The sequence below is a fragment of the Lepisosteus platostomus genome, chromosome 9, assembly GCF_059453375.1.
Source record: "Lepisosteus platostomus isolate fLepPlt1 chromosome 9, fLepPlt1.hap1, whole genome shotgun sequence".
Classification (NCBI taxonomy): domain Eukaryota; kingdom Metazoa; phylum Chordata; class Actinopteri; order Semionotiformes; family Lepisosteidae; genus Lepisosteus; species Lepisosteus platostomus.
This window is the reverse complement of record NC_142619.1, coordinates 19,664,949-19,687,229: the sequence shown is the minus strand read 5'-3', so window position 1 is coordinate 19,687,229 and position 22,281 is coordinate 19,664,949. Positions and strand designations below refer to the sequence as shown.

At 35.9% G+C, this 22,281-nt stretch overlaps 3 protein-coding genes across 6 annotated transcripts; 1 reads left to right on the top strand and 2 right to left on the bottom strand.

Annotated features, from left to right (window-relative positions):
* Nucleotides 1-46: 46 nt before the first annotated feature.
* meig1 (meiosis/spermiogenesis associated 1) lies at nucleotides 47-3,608 on the bottom strand. 2 transcript variants are annotated; one of them, XM_088647155.1, is made up of 3 exons: nucleotides 3,504-3,608; nucleotides 2,885-3,051; nucleotides 47-564 (listed from the first exon to the last, which is right to left on the bottom strand). In XM_088647155.1, exons 2-3 carry the CDS (start codon nucleotides 3,035-3,037, stop codon nucleotides 436-438), a joined length of 282 nt encoding a protein of 93 aa, XP_088503281.1. In that variant the 5' UTR covers nucleotides 3,038-3,051; nucleotides 3,504-3,608; the 3' UTR covers nucleotides 47-435. The 2 variants fall into 2 exon arrangements, with proteins under 2 accessions (XP_088503281.1, XP_088503282.1); XM_088647156.1 differs by lacking the exon at nucleotides 3,504-3,608 and adding an exon at nucleotides 3,299-3,462.
* A 119-nt stretch (nucleotides 3,609-3,727) lies between these two features.
* Nucleotides 3,728-14,127, top strand: dclre1c (DNA cross-link repair 1C, PSO2 homolog (S. cerevisiae)). Its single transcript, XM_088647147.1, has 14 exons — nucleotides 3,728-4,101; nucleotides 4,196-4,247; nucleotides 4,566-4,650; nucleotides 6,262-6,321; nucleotides 7,336-7,391; nucleotides 7,684-7,785; nucleotides 8,089-8,161; nucleotides 8,834-8,974; nucleotides 9,317-9,418; nucleotides 10,211-10,347; nucleotides 10,611-10,665; nucleotides 11,262-11,350; nucleotides 11,695-11,792; nucleotides 12,074-14,127. Exons 1-14 carry the CDS (start codon nucleotides 3,993-3,995, stop codon nucleotides 13,090-13,092), a joined length of 2,178 nt encoding a protein of 725 aa, XP_088503273.1. The 5' UTR covers nucleotides 3,728-3,992; the 3' UTR covers nucleotides 13,093-14,127.
* Nucleotides 14,128-14,927: 800 nt separating this feature from the next.
* hspa14 (heat shock protein family A (Hsp70) member 14) lies at nucleotides 14,928-22,256 on the bottom strand. Of its 3 annotated transcripts, none has more exons than XM_088647149.1 (15): nucleotides 22,115-22,256; nucleotides 21,578-21,658; nucleotides 21,390-21,472; nucleotides 21,189-21,237; nucleotides 20,974-21,079; nucleotides 20,574-20,664; nucleotides 20,323-20,427; nucleotides 19,579-19,740; nucleotides 18,966-19,121; nucleotides 18,779-18,881; nucleotides 17,811-18,026; nucleotides 17,547-17,717; nucleotides 16,485-16,552; nucleotides 15,936-16,047; nucleotides 14,928-15,384 (listed from the first exon to the last, which is right to left on the bottom strand). In XM_088647149.1, the coding sequence occupies exons 1-14, from the start codon at nucleotides 22,169-22,171 to the stop codon at nucleotides 15,969-15,971; spliced, it is 1,527 nt and encodes a 508-aa protein (XP_088503275.1). In that variant the 5' UTR covers nucleotides 22,172-22,256; the 3' UTR covers nucleotides 14,928-15,384; nucleotides 15,936-15,968. The 3 variants fall into 3 exon arrangements, with proteins under 3 accessions (XP_088503275.1, XP_088503276.1, XP_088503274.1); XM_088647150.1 differs by having other exon boundaries at nucleotides 14,928-15,379; XM_088647148.1 differs by lacking the exon at nucleotides 14,928-15,384 and having other exon boundaries at nucleotides 15,683-16,047.
* Between the last annotated feature and the right edge of the window lie 25 nt (nucleotides 22,257-22,281).

The window sequence follows — 22,281 nt, the reverse complement described above, 5'->3', positions numbered from 1 at the left end:
CACAGCACTGCAGCAGCATATATTATATTTGTATTCCAACAGTATCGTGTTTAAACTATTTTTATTAATGTAACCTTATAAATAATAAAGCTACATTTTGCAAGACGATACATTTACCGATTTCTGAATAACATTCAGTGTCAGCACTTTTTTTCAGGAAGCTTCAACACTTGTGCCCTATTTGAATATATTAATCATGTTAAATGATAAAAGTTTAGTTTTATGTTTTATTATTATTTATTATTGAATTTAACACTTTACGTATTTCAACAAATTTCTTGTTTGGTTTTAGTACAGTATATCTAGTTTGTAAGAATGTAGGATTTCATATAATTGGATTTAATTTTCATATTCATGCAGTTGCTTCCAAAACTGTCCATATCTTTAAAAAATGTAATTCAATAATGAACACCGCGATTGCTCAAATGACAATACTTAGTAAGCATATACTTTAACTTTATGCACTTCTTTGTCTTCACACTCTCGCTTTCTGTTGTAGTAGTAGAAGGTGTTATCTCGTCGCTGCAGTTTCTTCACAAACCCAGTTTCAGGCCATCGATCGATCTAGGAAGATCAAAGAACAAAAGTTGGGTTTCATCCTAAAAGAGACCACATTTGACCACAGGACCTATACAGTATGTTTGTTATTGGTCTCCCAGTCAATCAGACTTTCATCACCTCGGATGGCAAATAATTTGCCCGAGAGGCAACATATAAATAATGAAGTCTCCAGATCGGAGATATTTAGTAAGACCTTCAAAAGTAGCTCTACCCACAAATAATGCGTTTATGAGCATTCTTCAAAACAGTAAACCGTGGGGTCTCTTTCAAGAGCACTCTACCTACTCCCTGTGTAATTCCACAAGCCCACGACATGGGTGACTGGCACATCTCTCAAGGTAAAGTACATTGATTTGTCCTGATAAAACTATCCCAGAGGAAAAAAAATACAAATTCAGTTTTTTTTCTAAACAGAGTTTGACAAGTCACGCAGTACAAGCAAATTTGCATTGCTCAATAGTCTGATGCCCACAGAATGAAGGATTATGAAACGATGATGTCCTTCCTTGAGTTGCTTCATATTGTTCTGCTCCCAGAAGACATTTTAAAACTCTGTAGCAGCAGGAATTATAACAAAATCAAAGATAAGATGAAAGGAAATATCAACATATCTCAAATGCAACAAGTGAAGAATTTAATTCGTAAAAAAATCATTATATAATACTAGCAGCACAACAGTCATTGCATTATACATCTATTATACAATTCTTTTAGGGGCAAATAACAGAGCAAGTCCTCCAGCTTGCTTTTCTCCTGTGACTAAAAAAGGACAATGGTGTCCTGAAAAAAAAGCACAATATGTGCAGAAATTTTCAAAGAGACCATACAGTATGCACTCAGTTTATCAGATGAGAAAATTCTCAGGAAGAAAGCAACATTCTTAGGTCTCTTTCCTAAATTACTCTTCTGTTGCGTTCATTATATATGTACATGCATAGGTTAAATAAAGATTTTGCGTCACACTATTTTACTCGTTATGGCAAAGATTCTTTATAAAATACATTTGAATTAAAAAGGGAAGACAGGAGGAAGACTGGAGTAAAATTTAACCAGGACACAGAAACCAAGCAGTCAGAACAATATCTTAACATCTCCCCTGAAGAACAGATTAGGGTATACTATAGCACACTATCCTGTGAAAACCAAACTATGAATCAGTTTGGAAATTTTGGCCCAAAGGGAACAGTGCCACTTACTGATCCACCAGTACAACTTACAGCAACAATCTGATATTCATTAAAGACCTCATTACTTACTGGCCTTCCCTTACTTTTACATCAGGGGAAATTTAAAGTGAGTGTGGTCTCAAAATTCTAGTCGGAGATTAAATAAGAATGCCATTCATAGTTGAATAGCCATTCCTTGATTTTTTAACATAATTTGTTCCTTGAGACCTGTTAAAAAATTGGACATTTGTAAATGAAAATCAAATTTCTTCGATATCTGACATTATTTATGTTTACCCTAACGGAGCCCAGAATGATTGTTAGGGTAAACATAAATAATGTTAGGTGATTTTCAAGGAATTGAAAATATTTTTCTAACATAATATAGTGAGAACATTATTGCCTGTTTATGATAGTTAATTGCCAGCAGTACAATAGTTAAAAGCTAACTAGACAACACTGAGGAACTACAGTAACTGTGTTCTTATGCTATGAGGATGGCATCTTCTGTTTGGCTACAAAGGACCTGCCTTCATTTTAATACAAATCTCTTCACAACTGCAAAATCAGATATGAAAATGCATGCTCAGTTACTGCGCCAATTCATAAACTGGGTGTTCATAAATCAAGGGATGGGTGTACTGGCCTGAATTCCAATCCTGCAGATAATACAGTACATTGCAAATTCTGGGTTTGTCTACTGCTTTGTGTTTGAACTAAGTGAAATTAAATTTGTTTTTCATTATCTGCTTTTACCATAGCAAAATCACACAATGTTCTGCTATTTTGACTAACAAATTAAAAAACGTATGCAAACTCTCACAGTAACAATTTCCACATTCTTGCTTTCATTTTTTTTTTTTACAAATAATTCACCAAAATATGAACACACTCCGACTTAAAAGGAAACCAGTGTTAATTTGGCATTATGGTAAAAGTTAACTTGACTATTTTAACAAATGCATTATGATTTTGAAAATGGCAAGAACTAAGAATACAATTCCTCATTCTGATCCTTTATTCACATTTTAGTAAAGAATCTGATTGAGTTAAGTTCTAGTAAAATGTGAAGTCAAACCTAACTGAATAACCAATAAGACATTCTTGACTCCTATCCTAGAATTATAGGCTTGCTTCAAAAGAATGAATTTATTTACCAAATCAACTTGCTTGACTTGTTTGTATTCAAATTCGTCTCTGTATCCAGCCTGCTGAAATCTGTACAGATTTTCCACCTCATCAGTCCACTGCTTGGCACGGCTCATAGATTTTGGTTTTGAGATGGCTCCCATTTCGGCTGCACAGGACATTTTGCTTACTGGTTCTGACGGCAATAACAAAAGAATATTTGTAAAACGTATATCAAGTCAGATCAAGGTGTATATTCATATAAACACTATTAAAATCATCACTAACGCAGTGGTCTTGAAAACTTATAAAAGCGAAATAATCGTAAGCAACAAAAAGCTAAAGTAGAAAACACACATTGGATATTATCAAGAGCAAATTATTTGTCCACATTACTCGTTAAGTATAATTTTTCGTCACTGTTGGATTAAAACAGCCGTTACCTTTCACCAGAACAGATCTGAAAATGTCCTGCTTTATTCTTCCTATTATAAAAGTGTATTAGAACGAATTATTAATGTGACATATTTTATCTGAAATTTCATAAACGGCGTATTCACAGAAAATCAAAGCGAGACTTTTGAAAAATTCAATCTACTACCATTTTTACATAAAAAGCCCCGGTATATTTTAAACGATGCGACTTACTGCAGAAAGAGTCCTGACACAATTGCAGTTGCTCACTGGTATCCCGGCAACTATTGACGCTAAAATAAAACAAACCGGCATATTGGCTGGTTTACTAAGTGTTTACCCAGAGTTGAATAATCTTTACCAGCTTTCGTCACTTGATGGTCAAAAGAAAATACATACGGAGTTTAAGAAACATTCTAAGCCTTGCAATTTATATTTTTCATGGATGTCTGATCATCGTTATTTATGATTATAACCATTAAATATTTAAAAAAGCATACTACTTTCAAAAAGGACGTGTTAAGGGAATTTTATCATGACTTTCTCCTGAAAAACCACGTCTTCTAACGACAAAAAGAACTACATACCTCCAGACACTAGAGGGTACTAGTTACATTTGAACTCTGTTACTTTTAATTTCCTCGGTTGCAGGGGGAAATTGGTGTTATGTTTCAAACAGTAGTTGTAGTCTGTATAGTGTATATTTGCCGAGTAATTTGAATTATGAGCTCGTTTGAAGGTCGTATGAAAGAATATCCTACCATATCATTAGACCGTTTTGACAAAGATAATTTAAATGCAAGAGCATATTTTTTGTCTCACTGTCATAAAGGTAGGTTCTGTGTCTATACATGACATGACTTCTGTTTACATATTTGTGCAGTAAATATATGAGGGATAAGTAATAATTTCTCGTTTTTTTTCAGACCATATGAAAGGACTGAAGGGGCCAGCACTAAAAAGAAGGTTAAAATGCAGGTAGGGTCAGAAGCTGACTTTTATTGAATGTAGTATGATTTAATTACAACATTACTTTTCAATGTCGTTGCTACCACGAATTACGATTATTAACGTCCACATACTATATGTGTAAAATCTAAAGAGTACTTCTGGCGTTTCATTTTATTTTTTCAATCCTCGGTTCTTAGAATTTGTCAGGCATGTGTTTAGTAAGGTGTTGTTGTGGAAAGCAGAGGGAGTTATTTAAAATAAAAAAAATGATTTAATAGTCTGCGTTTATTAATTAGTGGTCTGTTAAACTGGTGTCTTACGGGAATTTGTGTTTGTTTGATTCAGTCTAACAGTCCGACTGTACTGCTCGCCCGTGACAAAGGAGCTTTTACTGAGCAATCCGCGATACAGTTTCTGGGAAAATCACATTGTAAGTAGCAAACAGCTCATACTGTTGTTTTTTTTTTTCAGAAAGAAGGCTCTCAGACTTGCTTTCCCATGATATTAGTATTGCATGTTCATATTTTAAGTAGCTACAATATTGTTGTTATATACTCTATATTTCCATCCTCTATGTCAGGGGTGCCTTCTTCTGGTTTTGGAGTGCTCTAATCCAGCAAGTTTATCAGTGTTTGTTCCCTCTGCGAAATCTGGCACCTTTCATTATTTTATATTAGGAATATTTATTAGAAGGATAATGGAAGAGCACAGGGATATACAATGGGCTTCTCTCCAAGTCCGTGAAGAGCACTCCCCCCACATTTTGAATTTTTTTTTAAACTCACTTTTTCTCACTTCTTAAGCTTCCTCACCATGAGGTAACAAGCCACAATGCATAGTAAATGGCATTTTTCACTGGATGCTACAGAGCTAAACACTTAGTGAAAATGAATTATTTCATATGAGCAAGTGCTTTGTTCAGAGACAATCATTTGCTATGAAATTAGGAATACATTGTATCTCTATAGTACAACTGATGGCTTTTCTTAACTTAATTGAACCAATTAACTAAATTGATCAAATGTAGTTTACGTTTCTTTATCTTTATGTGGATGGTTTAAGATTGACATTTAAAAGAGTGACTGACATTCTCTCACTCTCTAGGACCAGGGCTGGCCAAACTGATCTAGAGAATGTACTCAGAGGCTGATCTCCAGTTACAGTATTTTGATTTCTTTTTTGCATATCTTTATCAAGGGTATCCATGTGTAACAGTAGCTGGAAACACTTAATACAGTACTACTAGAAAATTAAGAATAATGAATAAACATCACAGCAAAACACACACACACACACACACACACACACACACACACACACACACACACACAACCTGTCCACCAACATTGAACTGTGAAACCAAATTTAGAGTCCAAAGTTATGATAGCTGTTCTGAACAACTTTCTGGACACCATATGGAAAAGGTCTTATCCCAGCAGCCAAGTAATTAGATCATGCTTGAGGTTGCTATTCTGTTTGGTGATGGTCAAGCATGGAATTAACAGGTATATAGACAGTCAGTCCTGGATTTTCTTGTATAATCAGTGGTCAGTGAATACTGTGTCCTTAAAGATTAAATCCAGACTATTGCTAAATTTGACTGGGAAATACTTGTAATTTAGTTCAAAATGGGCTAGACATTAAGGCATACTGTACCTGCTAGAACACACACATTTAATAAGCTCTTTCCATTTTGCATTTTCTTTCTTTTCTGCTTCTACTTTCCTATTTTGCTAAAGTCAGACAGAATTTATACTGTTAAAGGCAGATACCCTAATTAGCAGGTGAATTGAGGAACTAGTCCATTGGCTTTTAAAGAGGCATCACCTTAATTATAAAGTTGACGTTCTGTTAGAAAAGAAAAGTAACGAATTTTGACACTTATTTAGTTAAGTGTAAGAAATATGGTGATGGTACAGTAAGTTGTAGACATTACATTTATCAGCTGTTAAATGCTTGTGTTTTTCTGGAAAGTGAAATATAATGAACATCAACATTTGTGTGTTAAGTCATATTTGGTTGTGATTACTGTTTTCAATAGGTTGCTCTTGAAGTAGAAACTCCAACTCAAATATCACTAATTGATGAAGCATCTGGAGAGGTAAAAGGAACTGTTTTTTTAAACATTTTTACGCAAAAGCTGTTCTAAAAACTATTAAGAAATTATAACTCTATCAAGCGAGACAATGTGTATAGGAGCCGTGTCACTACTGTTTCTAAACCAAACCTGCAGTGTTATATACTGTATTATATATATTGAAAAATCATAATGACTAATTTCTTAAAGTAAATCCAGTAAATATCCAGTATGTTGTTTATATTCTCCCAGTATTCGGGTGGGTTTCCTCCAGTTGTTCTGGTTTCCTCCCACAGTCCAAAGTCATGTTGGTGGGCTAATTGATTTCTGAAAAAAAGATTGCCTTGGTAAGTGTGTGTGAGTGTGCCCTGCAATGGATTGGCATCCTGTCCAGGGTGTATCCTGTCTTAAGCCCATTGCTTGCCCGGATAGGCTCCATCTATGCCTCAACCTTGTACTGGATAATAAAGTGTACACAAAAGTCCTACAGTTGCAAGAAAAAGGTTGTGAACCCTTTGGAATTACCTGGATGTCTGGATTAATTACTCATAAAAATGTGGTCTGATCTTCAACTAAGTCACAATAATGGACAAAGACAATCTGCTTAAACTAATAACACACAAACAATTGTACTTCTTCTTGTCAGTACTGACATTCACAGTTTAAACATTCACAGTCTAGGAGGTTCTACCACTTACTTAATACAAGGGTTTACATACTTTTTCCAGCCTGGACTGTGAATGTTTAAACGATGTGTTCAATATTGACAAGAAGAAGTACAGTTGTACAATCAGACCACATTTTTCTGAGTAAGCAATGCAGAAATCCGGGTAATTCCAAAGGGTTCACAAACTTTTTCTTGCAACTGTCTGTATAACACATTGACTATATGTAAGTAATACTCCTAACTACTATGATGGTTACTTTTGTCAGCATTCCTTAACAGCATCTTTCTGTAAAAAGCACAATTGTGTTATTTTTCTATGGCTGTCAGTTACCCAAGTTAAGGTTGGTCCTCAACCTGCTTTATTTCTTCAGAAAGAAGATGTTGTGGTGACACTTCTTCCTGCTGGTCACTGTCCTGGGTCAGTCATGTGAGTATGAACACCTGCCTTATCAAACTGCTATCACCGTCCTCAGAGTCTAGTTGCTTTAACTACAAGGTGCAGCAACAAATAAAAAATGTTGCACCAGAGGGTATCTTTTGTGGACCTACAATAATGTTTATGCATTTTTCATATGCCTTGATATTATGACTGAAACAGAACACAAGCTATTATACACCATATAGAAACATTTATTTATTAAAGTATTTGTTTTCACTTTTGCTCTTGGGTGGTTTTGTTTGTCAGCTCTCACAAGACTCAATTCCTTTGTGTTGTGTAGGTTTTTGTTTGAAGGCAGCAATGGAATAGTTCTCTATACGGGAGATTTCAGATTGCCTGAAGGAGAGGCCACCCGTATGGAATTATTGCACTCAGGAAACAGGTACAGTACTGTACACCAAATTTAAAAATCTGTTGTTATGCTGCTGTTACTGTTGTAGCAGAAAGTTCTTTGTCTTCCATTAAAATACAAATTTGATATGCTGAAAAAATCATCATAGTAAGTAATAGCTGGATTTTTTGCAGGAATAGATTTCTTTTCAGAATTGAAAATTGTTAATAAAATACATTTTATGACAAATCGTATTGAAATAGTTCTGGTCACATTTTAAGGAGTATCAACTGTAGTGAATTTCAAACTCTTAGAAACTACAGCTATCCATACATTGTTCTTTTTTCTTCAAAGGGTGAAAGACATTAAGAGTGTTTATCTGGACACAACATTCTATGACCCCAGATTCTACCAGATACCAAGCAGGGTGAGCTCTTTAAAAATACCATTATAATAGACAGTACAGAACTCTTTGTTCTAATACAATGCCTACGCTCAATAAAAAGATCCCTTTAGTAGGTGAGGATTAGGAAATACTGTAGGTAGTTCAACCTTTATGTGGTAGATTTGTTCCTGAAAAATGTAACATAAAACAAACTCATATAAATTGTAAATTATTTTTAACTTTAAATTTGTGCATTTTTGGTTTAGCACATGTCATGAATACATACCCACTCCTTAATTTAAAAAGAATTAGGTTCTAGTTTAACGTTCTTGTGCATGACTAGCAAGAGGGTGCTCAGGGGGACAATATATGCAAACCAGAAATGCACAGAAATCAAGAACTGCTTGTATCACTTTAAAGTAACCCTTTAAAGTAACCCTAAAGTAACTATTATTACGGAAAATGTATTATTTTTAATCTACTAACATAATTTTAATGGTACATTATGAAAGTAACAGAACGCCATTAGAGCTCTTTCTGGAAATGTCAAATAAGAAAGTATTATCAATCACCAGAGGAAATGTATGATAATGTAAAGAGAACCTCAAGTCAGAAAGCAGCATACCATTAATGCAGTCTCTGCTAACATTTTAGGCATAAGCTATTAATTAGACACAGGTCATTAATTATTTTCCTGATGCTACCCTATTGCAGGAGGAGTGTTTAAATGGAATAAAGGAGTTGGTGAGAAGCTGGATTACACTCAGTCCTTATCATGTTGTGTGGTTGAACTGTAAAGCTGCCTATGGCTATGAGTACCTCTTCACCAACCTCAGTGAGGAGTTTGGTTCTCCGGTGAGTAAAACCATCAGCTGTGGCTTTAATTTAAGACCTGTCTTTTCACTATAGCTTTAAGCATGTAATTAAATGCTGGTAAACGGCACTTTGAAATATCATTAAATTATATTATTAAAGATATTTATATTTATTTTTGTTGCAAGACTCCGAGAGATGCTGAGATGGCCATGAGTGATAGTGTTAATGTTTCATTCATATACTATGTGTGCACACCTGAATAGAATCAGCTTGAAGAAAATCTGTGATGTTGAAGGAAATATGTAATAAATATATGTACAAATATGTAAACAATATGTAATAATTGATTATGTAATTCTTACAGCTGTATTGATGTTTCAGGTCCACGTGAAAAACCTAGACATGTTCAGAAAGATGCCTGAAATTCTGTGCCATGTAACCACTAACAGGGCGACTCAAATACACGCGTGCAGACATCCCAGGGTAAAATGGTCTTGTTTCTCTAAGCTTTTGATTTTTATGTTCTGTGTTGCAACGTTGTATAATTAGATTTTTAATGGGTTGTATTGAACACTAAAGAAGTTGGAGAAGGTTTACTGTTGTTTATAAGAATACAAAATCTTGTTAAGTTTACCCAAGAGGAACTAGCACAGTGTATTCTAACTTGATATTTAAGATTAAAAATATCCATATCTTCTGGCTATTGTGGTATAACAGCTGGGACCAGAACCTTCATCTGTTGTGCTCCCTGTCTGTGAACATGCTAGTTTATATCTGGGCTGCAGCTGGTCTAATGATACAGAATCATCTTTTTCCAAACCTGTAAGGGGTGCCTTGGTGTTGGCAGATAGCAGCCTCAAAGACACAAGCCTACTGCACAGTCTCATGAGGATACTTTAGAGATATTGTACTCAACTTACTGTACGTGTTTAAAAACGTGTTAAGGTATGAGCAATGAAAAGAAGAGTTAAGTTTGCTTCATAAGATGATAAAGAAGCGTATATGTTTTCTAATTCTACAACTTTATCCTTAGCATTATGAAGATCAAACCTTTAGATTGAGTGTTCACTTATTTTTCTCAAATGTATTTTCTGAATGAAACGATTTATACTAAATCACTTTTGAGGTAATACATTCTACATTGATTCAGTACAGTGTCTATAATTCTTTGGTGTGAAGATTTCATACATTTGTTTTAATGTGTTGTTTTATTACTGTCTTGCTTTTGTGGAAACTTCAAAGAGGACATGTTATTTTCCCTTTTTGTTTCTTCAGGATGATGAATTCTTCAGAGCAAATAGGCTGCCATGTGGCATTACAGCTAAAGATGGAACTCCACTGCGCATAATCAGCATCAAACCTTCGACCATGTGGTTTGGAGAGAGAACCAGAAAAACAAATGTCATTGTGAGGTGAGAGTGCTAGCATTACATTTGTGACCTGTGTAATATCTAATTACTGCTTACAGCTGGCGAAAACAGATGTACATAGTTCCAGTTTTTTAAAGTAATTTAAATTATTATATTAAAAGTATGCTTGAAAAAAGAGATTTTCTGTTGAAACAATGGATCAACTGTGCACCCTTGTTCATGTATTACCAGTACTGTGGATTGATTAATGTCATTACAAAAATGCAGGATAAATGCACTGAACTTATTCTTGATCCTTTTTTCAGAACAGGATCAAGTTCATATAGAGCCTGTTTCTCCTTCCATTCATCCTATTCAGAGGTGTGTTTTATTTATTGTTCATACAAGCAATGAAAATGAAATAGTGCCCAGCCAAATTATTTTTGACTGAGAAAATGTGACTTTACTGTAGTTAATACAGTGGGCATTGTTAAGAATATACTGCAGTTACACATTCACTTATGAAGTGTAAAATCATATGTATGACATTAATGTCTGTCTTGATTAAATGCACAGTAAAAGGTAAATTGAGCAATCATATGATGCATCACAGACTATAAAAAATAAGGAGTCATTTCTGTTTCTCATTCATAGCTTTTGGATGCTAATAGTGTTTGATTTCATAGCAACAAGCAGCTCAGAGAGTGTCAGGTATATGCTATCTTTTGAGTCAGTGAATGCAATACATACTTTGAACATTTTTAACTATTAAATGTGTCCTTCTTTTAGGCTCAGCCTAGTTATCTTCAGCTATTAAACCATGGAAACAAAATTAAAAAATGTTTGTACCCTGTTCATTAAGTGGAATTTTATTAAAATTATTCATAAACTTATTTGGTAGAAGTAAACAAATTGACTTCAAAGGACATTTGGTTGCTTTAATTAATATGAATAGTTTTGTTTTTCCTCTTTCATAGATCAAAGCATTTCTTTCCTATATTTGTCCTGTCAGTGTGTATCCCAATGTTATCCCAATGGGCAGAACTATAGAAGATGTGAAAGAAATGTAAGTATACTTAACCACTTTAATAATGTTTTTCCTCTTTTACAATATAGCATTGTGTTGTTTAGCTTAACTGACTGAAGTATGGCTTGAAGGGCTGGGAGAGCTTCTAGTGTTTTATTTGTCTTTGGATATCATTGTTAGCCTACTACTTTTAAATGCATCTGAAAATTAGTGTTATTTTTAAATTGAATGTAACAGGGGAAATGTAAAAGATATAAACAAAAGTGGACGTTTTTGTGAATGCAGCAAAAATAGTAGTAGTCATTCTTATTGCTTGAAGTGAGGTGTGCCATACAATTATGGGGGCTGTTTTTCCAGCTTTATGCATGTTTTTGTCTCTGCAGACTGATGCCCATGTGTAGGGAAAATTCTGGAAGAGGAGAAATTGTTTACAAACCATTGGGGACACTCAAGAGAGCAAAGCTTAATTGCACATCTATAGGTATGAACAAATAAAAGTAATATTAAAGAGTGCATGTCTAGATACAGCTTTAAAAAAGCAGTACGATGCCTTCTTTAAGCTTTTGACATGAGGTAGAAGTTTGTAGATAACAGTTTTTACTGTACTAATTCAGATATTTCTAAAGATATAAATGATCATTTAATAAAATATTTTTCTATAGTGAAAAATCCTCCCCAAAAAACAAGTATTTTGGATATTGCAGTGAAGGGAGTGCATGACTGACATCAACTCCTTGTGATGCCTCATTTTATATTTTCTAGATTCTGGTAGTGAGGAGGAGCTTTTTGATGAAGAACAGCTGACTCCCTGGAGAAGAAAATTACCTAGAAAAGAACATCAGAAATCTTTGCCTTTGGATTTGAAGCTGAGCGATATTCAAAAAGGATCTTCCGTTAGCTGCCGGAAAGAGGTACCTCATTCTTGCAATGAAAGAAACTCCTCTAAAATAAAGGTGGATTATGTTGACTGTGAGGAATCTAATGATGATGAGGAGGACGAGGAAGAGGAACCAGAGGAAGCAACTGGAAAGACCATGGACAGCTCATCTTCTTGTAACCATGGTAAAAACTGCAGCTCCAAATCCTGTGCCACATCAACGTACATTCACAAAAAAGATGAAACACCTTTCATTGAAGGAGGAATCAATGACAGTCAAACAAATAAAGACACTTTCGTGGGTTTAAATGGTTCTGCATCTGAACTTCCAAAATGGGATGCATTTTTCAAACCAGACCCAGTGATGACGGACGAAGGTTCTGAATTTGAGAACAGTCAGACGCGGTCAACAGAAAATGCTGGATCTCAGTCCCCAGACCTCTTCAGTGACTCGGATAATGAGGCATCCACTCACATCTCTTCTCAGAACTCTTCTCAGTCAACTCACATCTCTGAGCCATACAGTGAAGGTTGGGGAAGCCAGGCCGAGACAGTGCTGCTTTTATCTCAGGAGCAAAAAGTAGAATATTTGAAGTCTTTAGATAAAGACGTACAAAAATCTACAGATGTGGAGAACCTTGGAGTGCCGTGTGGAAATGTGTGCAGGTTCCTGGCACCAGATGAGATCTTGCATAACACAGATCCTAGTGCAGAAAAAAACAACCAAGGGCCCACAACTGGGCTCTCAGAAGTGAAATCGGAATCTCAGTCGTCTTCTGATTTTGAAATACCTCCAACACCTGACTCAGAGGTCCCTCATGAGGAAGAGCTGAAGGAGCTGTACATGAAACTAGCTGCTGGGGAACCAATATTTGTCAAGAAAGGTAGCCAGGCAATCAAGTGAACATTTTATATGAAAGGTGGAAAATACTTTTCTTCACATTTAATAAGATGTTGAAAATGGAGTGACCTGTTGTGTTCCATATGTATCATGTTTCAACAGTGACCTACCTCCCCTTAAAATGCTATCTTATTGCTGCCTATTCACTAGATCCGAAATTAGTTAAGCATTCTCCTGGGCGTAGAATTCTCATCATTATAACCATAAAATATCAGTATGATTTGACACTGCCCATGCAGTACCTTAAATAATTCACATTGCCTGTTTACAGTTTTCAGGTCCACATGGGATGTCAGAAAATCCACAGTAGAGGCACAGGACAGGATATAATTTTCTTTTTAAAGACTGAAATGACTGTCTTGCATTATTGTTCAAAGAGAATGCTGGTACAGTGTCATGTTGAAATATTTATCAGACAGTGGCCAACACCTAAGCAAAACTTTAAGCCACCTGCCAAAATAAGATTTCACATCACTTTGTGAAGGGTTTTTGTTTGACGATTCTTGAAATTCCATAGTGGAATTGGCAGCTCAAAACCAGTACATTTTGTATTCAATAAAATGTCACAGCTTATTAGTCTGTACAATCTAGAAAAGGACTATCCAAGTTGGTTTTGTCTATCCCTTCCTTCATTGCTTAGATAAAGCCAGCTCCTCAGTTTCTATTTTGATGCCAATTATGAAGTAGGAGCACAATTTTGTAATAAGACTGGATCCTAGGGGCTGTAGGCTGATTAATCCTGATCTATAATATTAATATATGCTCAAAGAATATACCTACCTCACAACTTCCTTTATCCTTTTGCATATGTCATGATGCTGTAGAGCTTGGGGTATATTACTAGGCATAGTATGATCACAAAGTTTTTTAGGTTACCTCAAATCTTTGTTTTAAGGCATTGTATTGCTTTTAAAAAAACATTCAGAAATATTAAGAATCTCTGTTGTCTGTATAAACTGCTCATATTTGTCTTTTCTGAGTAATTGTATGTTGAAAATATTTCTTCCTTAATATTATTCTTAATTTTTAAATTAGAAATTGTTTGAGGTTTGTATTGGCCTTGTTCTGTTGTCTATGTACCACAGGGACCAACTTAATATTTTTATGGAATACCATGCTGAAAAAAGCTTGAATTTATGCTTTTTTTATAGCTGTCCAAAGTGTAACTTCATTATATTTTGCATGCATTTGTATCTACCTTTATAATTCTTTAAGGAATGCTAAGATGCAAAGAAGCTAGGAATATATACACACACATATGCAGTAGATATTGTTAGAATGCACATTTTTAACTTTTGTGTTAGCAAATGTAGTTTTTTTTTCAACAAAATTACCAAAGAAGCATTAACACAAGAGATTAACATAAAAGTGTATAGCTGCAGTACAATTTCTGTTTAACTGCAACTGACATTTCCTCTCACAAGCGTTTAGCCACAGTACACGTGCTTATAGCCGTATGAAAGGCAGTGCAGGTGGTCTCACTGGGGAAACAATAGTGAAAGTAAACTAAACATGGTTTTCAGGTTTTAATCAAAAGAAATGGTTTTGAGACTCTCTCTCCAATCTATAACTATTTGCAGTCTTAAATTAGGGAAGAAAGTACTTCAGGTGAATTATTCTACTAAGTTCCTATCTGGTTTGTAGAAATAGGGATGGACATCTATATCCTAATAAGTTCAGGTGGGTAGCTGTGTCAGCATGCGTAGGCTGCAAAGGAACAAGTAATAGATTTATTCCATGCTTTTCATAGAAAATAGAAATAGAACAAACCTTTTACTTGTTCCTATAGTCTGATAATGGGAGAAGCATAGAAACACGAATGGAAGCTGCAGACAACATCAAGAAAGAGAGAAGGCTTTAAGTACGAGTGGCAAAAAACAAGTCATGTCACTGTATCTGAATACAAAATAAGGAGAAATGTGCCTTTATATACATAATTTCAAAAATGAGAAGTTCATCTATATAAGCTAAATGCATATTCTCAAACATGAAGTCCCGTACAAATGAGCACAACATAATTCTACTGGTGAACACTCATTTATATTTCATAATGTTTAATCAAATACAAGTATAATCACAAACTAAACCAGTTCCAAAAAATTAATGTTTTAAATCAAGCCAATAATGGAAAAATAAGGAACTCATACTCCCATAGTCCAAAGATATACAGGGAAGTTAAATGCCTTCGGGAAAAACTGGCCCTGCTGTGAGTGTGCATGTGCCTGCAATGGACTGGAGTCCCTCCAGGGTGTATCATGCCTTCTGCCCATTGCTTGTCAGGATATGTTTCCTGTACTGGATAAACCAGAAGATGGATGGATAAGGAACTCAGCAACCTGAAGTTAAAGAACTACGTTTGACTAGTAACAGGATGGGAGATGTACAATGAGTATTAGATCCTTGGCTTCTTCATTTAGTATCAACTATACCAAATCAGTATAAATAAGCGCTGTAGCCATTTTTCATACTATAAATATTGTAGTAATTAATTTTACTTTCTACCACTGTCTCAATGCATAGTGGAAATTTTGGCATGCATTGTAAGAATCCAAATCTAAACTGAAAACAGCCTTTTCCATACTAAAAACACAACTGAGATGATAAATATTTATTTTTTTCAACTTGTTAGTATTAACAACAACATGGAATAGATGATCTGCCCAACAGAAGTACAATGACATCACAGAGAATCTTGGATAGTGTGTAATACAGCATCCATATTGAAGCTTCAGGTATGTTTAGAAGATAAAATGAACTCTAAAGAACAGTTATCAGTTTATTTTCTAAACCTTTTTTAATATTATTCATATACTTATTTTTAAAAGGAAAACCATGTCTTTTTGGACCTTATTCTGACTTTTGCAGACAGTGAAATGGATTTAGGATGCAACTTCTATCGTGACTGCTTCCGACTTCCCACTTCCTTGATCCGTGCAAGTGACATGTAAGGAGCCATCCCTGAAAAAAACATTAAAATAAACTCGCCTTACGTTCACCGAAGAATGGTAGAGAAAATGATTAGTATAGCTGAAGAACAGAATATTCTCACTCAGAACCGTCAGTCAAAGCTTCCCTTTTAATATTCCCTAATAATAAAGATCATACTCAAATTATGGCAGAAACTACTTTTGACCAGGGGCTTATCAGGTTTGTGTGTAGTGGTTCAGGGTGTGGAGCTGAAAGATCTGAGGAACCTTAGCAAATACTCTACTGTGTCCAGAGTCACACATATGACGTAGCACTCATACTCATTGTAAAAGGCAAACCTCCTCTAAGCTTCTTTTTCTAGAGACATCGGCAGGCCTTTAAAGCTATTTTGAGATTTATTTTATATTGTCGGATTTCTGAATTCATAACTTAAATATTTACAATCAGTTTACAGAATATAGCATTACCTTTTCATTGTAAGGACAGTTACGATGTCATGATCCTCCTCTTTCAATTCTAAATCTTTAAGAACAATCTGAAAAGCAAAGAAAACCAGGAGAAAGGGAAAGTAATGTTCTGTGGCAATTAAAACCCAATGTTATTCTTTAGATGGACTTTTTAAAAAAAGTACACCCACTCATGGTTTTTGCTCCGTTATCAAGCATCGTAAAACATAAGCTTAGTAAAAAAATTGATTCTCAGTTATTACTACACGCAGCGTGCTTGCAATCTTATCACAAACCACAGCCTGTACAGTAATTAAATGGTGCTTCTTTTAGCAGCCCTCAAAAATAATTTAGCTATTACTTGGCTCCTCCAGTTGCTACTTCTTGCCATTATCCCACTGAATTTACTCTTGGCTTTTTCAAGAAAGGGAATGCAATGCATGTGATATCAAGCATGCAACACCTAAAACCCTGTCCTGATTTCCTTACAACCCTTCTGTATAGCCAGCCATGTGAGGTGCTTTATCTACCCAAACCAGAATGATGGACTCATCAATACTATAAAAGCTTTACTAAAAGCTGCTTTTGCCATCATGAGCATATTTTCCCAGCTGCCAAGTGTGAGTCAGACATCCTTTGTTTTTTTTTGTGCTAAACTAAAATTACCCAAATGACATGAGCAGCTCTATGTTTCTAAGAACACAAAACTGAGGGTTTATTTTCTAAATAGCTTTTTAAATCACTAAATTTAAGATGCTTTTAGGAATTACAGATTAATTCATACTTAGAAATAAAATAAGATAAAAACAAAGAATTGGATCATGTCTTGCTGAATGTTTAAAAATATACTGCAGCACATTTATTCACTTCTCCAATTTGTGACTACTAGAGTGAAAAATGTAGGCCACGTGTTTAAGACTTCACTTAATTCTGAGAATTGGCTTTACTCTGCGCAACGCTATTAAAATTACATTATAGCATTTTTAGAATTTTTGAGCAAGACATTATCTGATCTGTAAATCGTGAGGTTTTTCTTCCCCATTTTGTCAGGGTCATGCAGAGGCTACCATCCAAGAATCTTACTTGTGCGACTTTTTCCTCCGTGGTGCAGGTCTGTCCCAGGGACTGGTACAGCTCCAAGCAGACAGAAGCTGCATTCCCTGGGCTCTGGAGAGTGTGCTGTCGCCTTGCTGGTAAAGGGGTGCCAGACGGTAACAAAACTGTGTAGATATCAGCTCCGGATTCTCCCGCCTCCTAGCAGAAAGACAAAATCTCAGGCTTGAGCACAGACATCAAATTTTTAACAAACGTGAGACTACCGAACAACATCTCTATCCTCCTCCTTACCTTCACCAGAATATCCTTCCCACAGCATTCCACTGTAATGCAATCCTCATCCAGGGTGGTGGTATCCCTCCCAAGCAGTATTCCAGCCTCTATGGCAGCACCAATAGGAATAACTTCATCCGGGGGGATGGAATTCAAAAGCTCCACATCTGGAAAAAGATCCCGGATCATCTGCTGAAGCTTAGGGATTCGGGCAGAACCCCCAGACAGTACAACCTATCAGCACAAATACAAGCCATCAGAAACCACAACTTCCATGAGAAACATCTTATTAATCAAATGCATCATTTCAGATGTAAGTGTACATTTAACTACACCAAAGCATAACACCTCAGTCCTTTATGGTTTTAAACGAGAACTACCACTTAAGAATTTCTGTCCGACACATCTATTGGGAACAACATTTGAAAGCTGATAAAAAATTGCAGAGGAAGCACATTCAGTAGTGTATTTCTAAGCATGATGGTATGCTCCTAATTATTTCAAATCAGACACATACTGACCATTCACACTGTATTCACGCAGAAAATGAACAGAAACCAATGGCAGAGAAGCCATATACAGTAAAAGGTGAGGTGCGTTACAGAAATTTGAGAAAACAAGTTACATAATGCTTGCTCACAAAAGTTGTTTATTTGAATATCTGCATGGAATTTGCACCGTAGTTCAAAGAGATTAGGCACATAATCAAATATGAACACAGGGGAACATTCTCATGGACATTAAAAGCACACACTAGAAGGTACTATGCTAATAAGAACATACTGTGTGCCCTCTGGTGGTCATTAGTGATGTTAGTGCCTTGTATTCTAGCGTGTTAACAATGAACGTACACAGCACAGCGAGCTGACTAACTTCATGAGGACCCTTAGACTATTTTTTCAGGGCTCAAACATTAAATCAGATATTTTCTCTTCTTTCTAAAGCAAATATCTTGGATAATTCAACAGCACTACTTTGCACCATACCTTACTGATGTCAGTAGTTGAAAGGCCGACTTGTTCTAAAAGACCTTTGATTGGCTGTATACTCTTGTTGAAAAGGGAGGAACACACAAGTTCAAACCTGGCCCTGCAATGGAGCAAAAAAGATCATCAAGCAACAGAACGTACTACTCTTAACTACTTAACCACACTGTAAAAAATTCTCACTTACCTGGACACATTACAGTCAAAGTCCATTCCATCATACAAAGAATCTACAAAACAGTTCGAACTCCCCAAAGTAGACAAGGTGTGCTTTGCAACATCTGCACTATTCATCAGTTTCATCATTGCTCTAGGATTTCCTGTTACGTCATGTTTAAAGGACCTGCGTTACCAAAAACAGTGACATGATTACAGATATTCCAGCCGTATTTCAATACATGCATCAGGTCAGCACCAATTAATTTACAGCAACACTCATTTTGCGGTTGTGTGCCAAAAAAAAGTTTTTCCGTTGAAATGGATGGAAAAGGGTGATATGCCGATGCAGGGCCCAGGGTTTGCTATCCGTGTGGAGTTTGTATGTTAACCCACATGAACATGGGGAGTCCTCCACTTACCGAAGACATACTGGTAGATAAGACATACTGGCTTGCCCCTGGTGTGTGTGTGTTTGTGTCTGAGTGGACTGGTATCCCATCCAGCGGATACCTTGCCTTGCACCTTTTGCCAGGATAGGCTCTACCCCTGCCACGGATGTGGATGTGGATGCAACTGATGTTCACAATTTTATTTCCTTTTCACATATTTTATGCTAGAAAATCAAAACATTGCGTGCTCACCTTTTAAACTCAGATGCTAAATACTGGGCAAGAGCCTCTGTAAAACATTCTCCACCTGTGCTATCATCAGATTGTGTAGCAAGAACTCGATATAGCCCACTGTTCACCTCCATTACAGTCACTGAAAGGGATGTTCCTCCAAGCTTATAAACAAGGACATAGCTGCAGATTTAAAAAAAAATAGTTAGAAATCAAAGCCACTTTCTCCTCCCATAAGTTAACTCGGACTTTCATAGCTCTCTTGAATGCACTAGGGATGGCAAAGCCCCATCATGAAGAATCAAACTCCAACAGGTTATATAATATAGATCTATGGTTAAGAGTTATTTAATGTGCAGGACTGTGGTTCTATACTACTAAAGTGACACCTGAACTATACAAAACAAACATAAATGCTTATTCATTTTATGATATGACCTTACATTTCTGTAAACTTGCAATTCACATAATTTCTGGATGAAATATGCAGACTTTTACAATTTCAGAGCCACCTACTCATGACAAGTGCGTCTTTGGATTTGTAACAAGTGTGAAACCAGTCAGTGGAGCTCATCACGTCTGATATGTGGAATTATCTTACCAATCTTACCAATTATCTTAGGTGGTTGCTCGGACTTCAGCAGAAGCATACGGAGCCACCAAACACTTGTACTGAGAGCAAACAAATGTCTGCTCAAGAGGTCAGTGCTTTTAATGACTGATCCAAAAAGGTACAGGAGTCACTGAGCAGTGACAAGTTCTCACCTTTTTCCAGATGGCGAGTCCTGGCCAATTCCATAGGCTAGAAGCGCTGCAGAAGGCTCATGAATTAGTCTCAGCACATTGAAACCAGCTGCCTCTGCTGCTTGCCTTTACAACAAAAAATGGAAAGCATTTTATTTCTACTTTTTAAGCAGATTTAATGTAATGCAATTTCTGTTAAAACAGTGTTTATGAAACTGGATTCAAGGACAACCCTTTCCTTATCCTGTTTAAATAGTCTTTGAAACCTTTACCTTAGAGCATTCTTCTGGTTCTCCCCAAATTCAAATGGCACTGTAATGACTGCATCGTTCACATCTGAGCCCAAGGCTGACTGAGCAGTTTCTGAAAAGTGTTTTAAAATACGCAAAATAAGCCATTCAAAACCAAAGGCAATTTGCAAGAAGTTTCCTGTGGTTTCATTTTGATTCACTCATGAATACACCTGCAAACTAGATGCTGTGGTTTTACCCTGTCAGTTTGATAGCTGATGGATTAAATCTAAGGCTCTCTATTAATTAATGTTATTTGCTCCCACTTAAACATTCTCACAAAACATACTTTAATTTGAAACTGAAATCAGAAGAGAGCAGCACAGACAGCAATGATAATTAGAAACCGCATCACAACAACTAATATTAAAGCAGCACCTACCTTTCATTTTGTGAAAAATTAATTTGGCTACTTCTTCAGGAGATACATATTTTGTGACCTCCCCAGTATCAATCTCATACCTAGGCTTATCATTCTTATTGACCACCTTCAAATAAATGAAAAACAAGTTTAATCAATTTAATAACTACAATACAAAAAAATCACGATCAAAAGTCCACAAAATATGTCTGCATTTCTAATAAAACTATACTTACTGAGCATTTACTGTCTGCTTTATGCTTCTGTACTTCTGGATCATCAAAACTAAACATTAAAAGAGATTAAAATTATATTAGGAATGAATTAAAAAACATTAAAGATTCATTACTAATTCAACGGATTACCATTATGACTACAAATCACTCAGCCCTAACACGAACCTGTGTGCATTTATTAAACAAAGTTCACAGACTTACCTTCTGCCTAAGATCTGTTTTACTTTTACCACAGTATTCCCAGCATTTCGTATTCTGCCTTGCTTCGCTGCCAGTCCTGCAATCTGAAAAAGAAGCAGAGTAAGGAGAACTGGAGATAGCAAGCACTGACACGAGCAATACGTGATGATGGACAAAAAGCACAACACTGCATTCGCGGCGAGACTTACCTGTTCGGTATCTCTGTACGCCACCACAGCTGGTGTGACTCGGTCGCCGGCATCGTTTGCAACTACGTCTGCTCTGCCGTCCTAGTTCAATTAAAAACAATAATTCAAAACAATCCTTTTGCTTCACATCCGCTCTCACAACTTTCAGATAGGCTATGTGTCAGCATTAAGATGCAACATAATTTCGGTTACATGTTATATTTTAAAGGAAAGTAGTATACCGGCCTCAACGATTTCCCAAAAGAAACATTAAAGTACAATCAGTTGGGATTAATTACGTTGCGTTTTAAAAGCATTTCTGAAATGGAAATGCAAAGTTTTGACAATAGACTTTCATTTACAATATATAAAATGAAATGCTAATAGTTTTTAACTGCTTTTGTGGTAACAAACCACTCAAGCGAGCGAAGCCGTTTACTGTACACAATGGCTTCAAAGATAATTAAAAAGCAAGATAAAACTGTTGATATCCACGAATACTGAACGAGTTTTTGCCCTACCAAAATATATTAATACATCAAATACCCTAAGACTTACCTTAAAAACTGCAACACAAGCACATGTGTAACCGAAATGCACTCCTATAGCAGCCATGCTTGTTAACAACCACTAGCACACAACCGGAAGCCGGGTAAAACGGAGTGACGTTGATTTACCAATCAAAACAGCGCTTCTCATACTCTATCCAATAGCAATTAAGAGAC

Coding starts and splice junctions, on each gene's coding strand:
- dclre1c (XM_088647147.1), top strand. CDS start 3,993: ATGAGCTCGTTTGAAGGTCGTATGAAAGAATATCCTACCATATCATTA. Junction 4,102..4,195: donor TTTGTCTCACTGTCATAAAG/GTAGGTTCTGTG, acceptor GTTTTTTTTCAG/ACCATATGAAAGGACTGAAG. Junction 8,162..8,833: donor TCTACCAGATACCAAGCAGG/GTGAGCTCTTTA, acceptor ACCCTATTGCAG/GAGGAGTGTTTAAATGGAAT.
- hspa14 (XM_088647149.1), bottom strand. CDS start 22,171: ATGGCTGCTATAGGAGTGCATTTCGGTTACACATGTGCTTGTGTTGCA. Junction 21,473..21,577: donor CGTACAGAGATACCGAACAG/GTAAGTCTCGCC, acceptor CTTCTTTTTCAG/ATTGCAGGACTGGCAGCGAA. Junction 19,122..19,578: donor TTAGCATCTGAGTTTAAAAG/GTGAGCACGCAA, acceptor TTGGTAACGCAG/GTCCTTTAAACATGACGTAA.
- meig1 (XM_088647155.1), bottom strand. CDS start 3,037: ATGTCCTGTGCAGCCGAAATGGGAGCCATCTCAAAACCAAAATCTATG. Junction 565..2,884: donor AAGTCAAGCAAGTTGATTTG/GTAAATAAATTC, acceptor TGATCTTCCTAG/ATCGATCGATGGCCTGAAAC.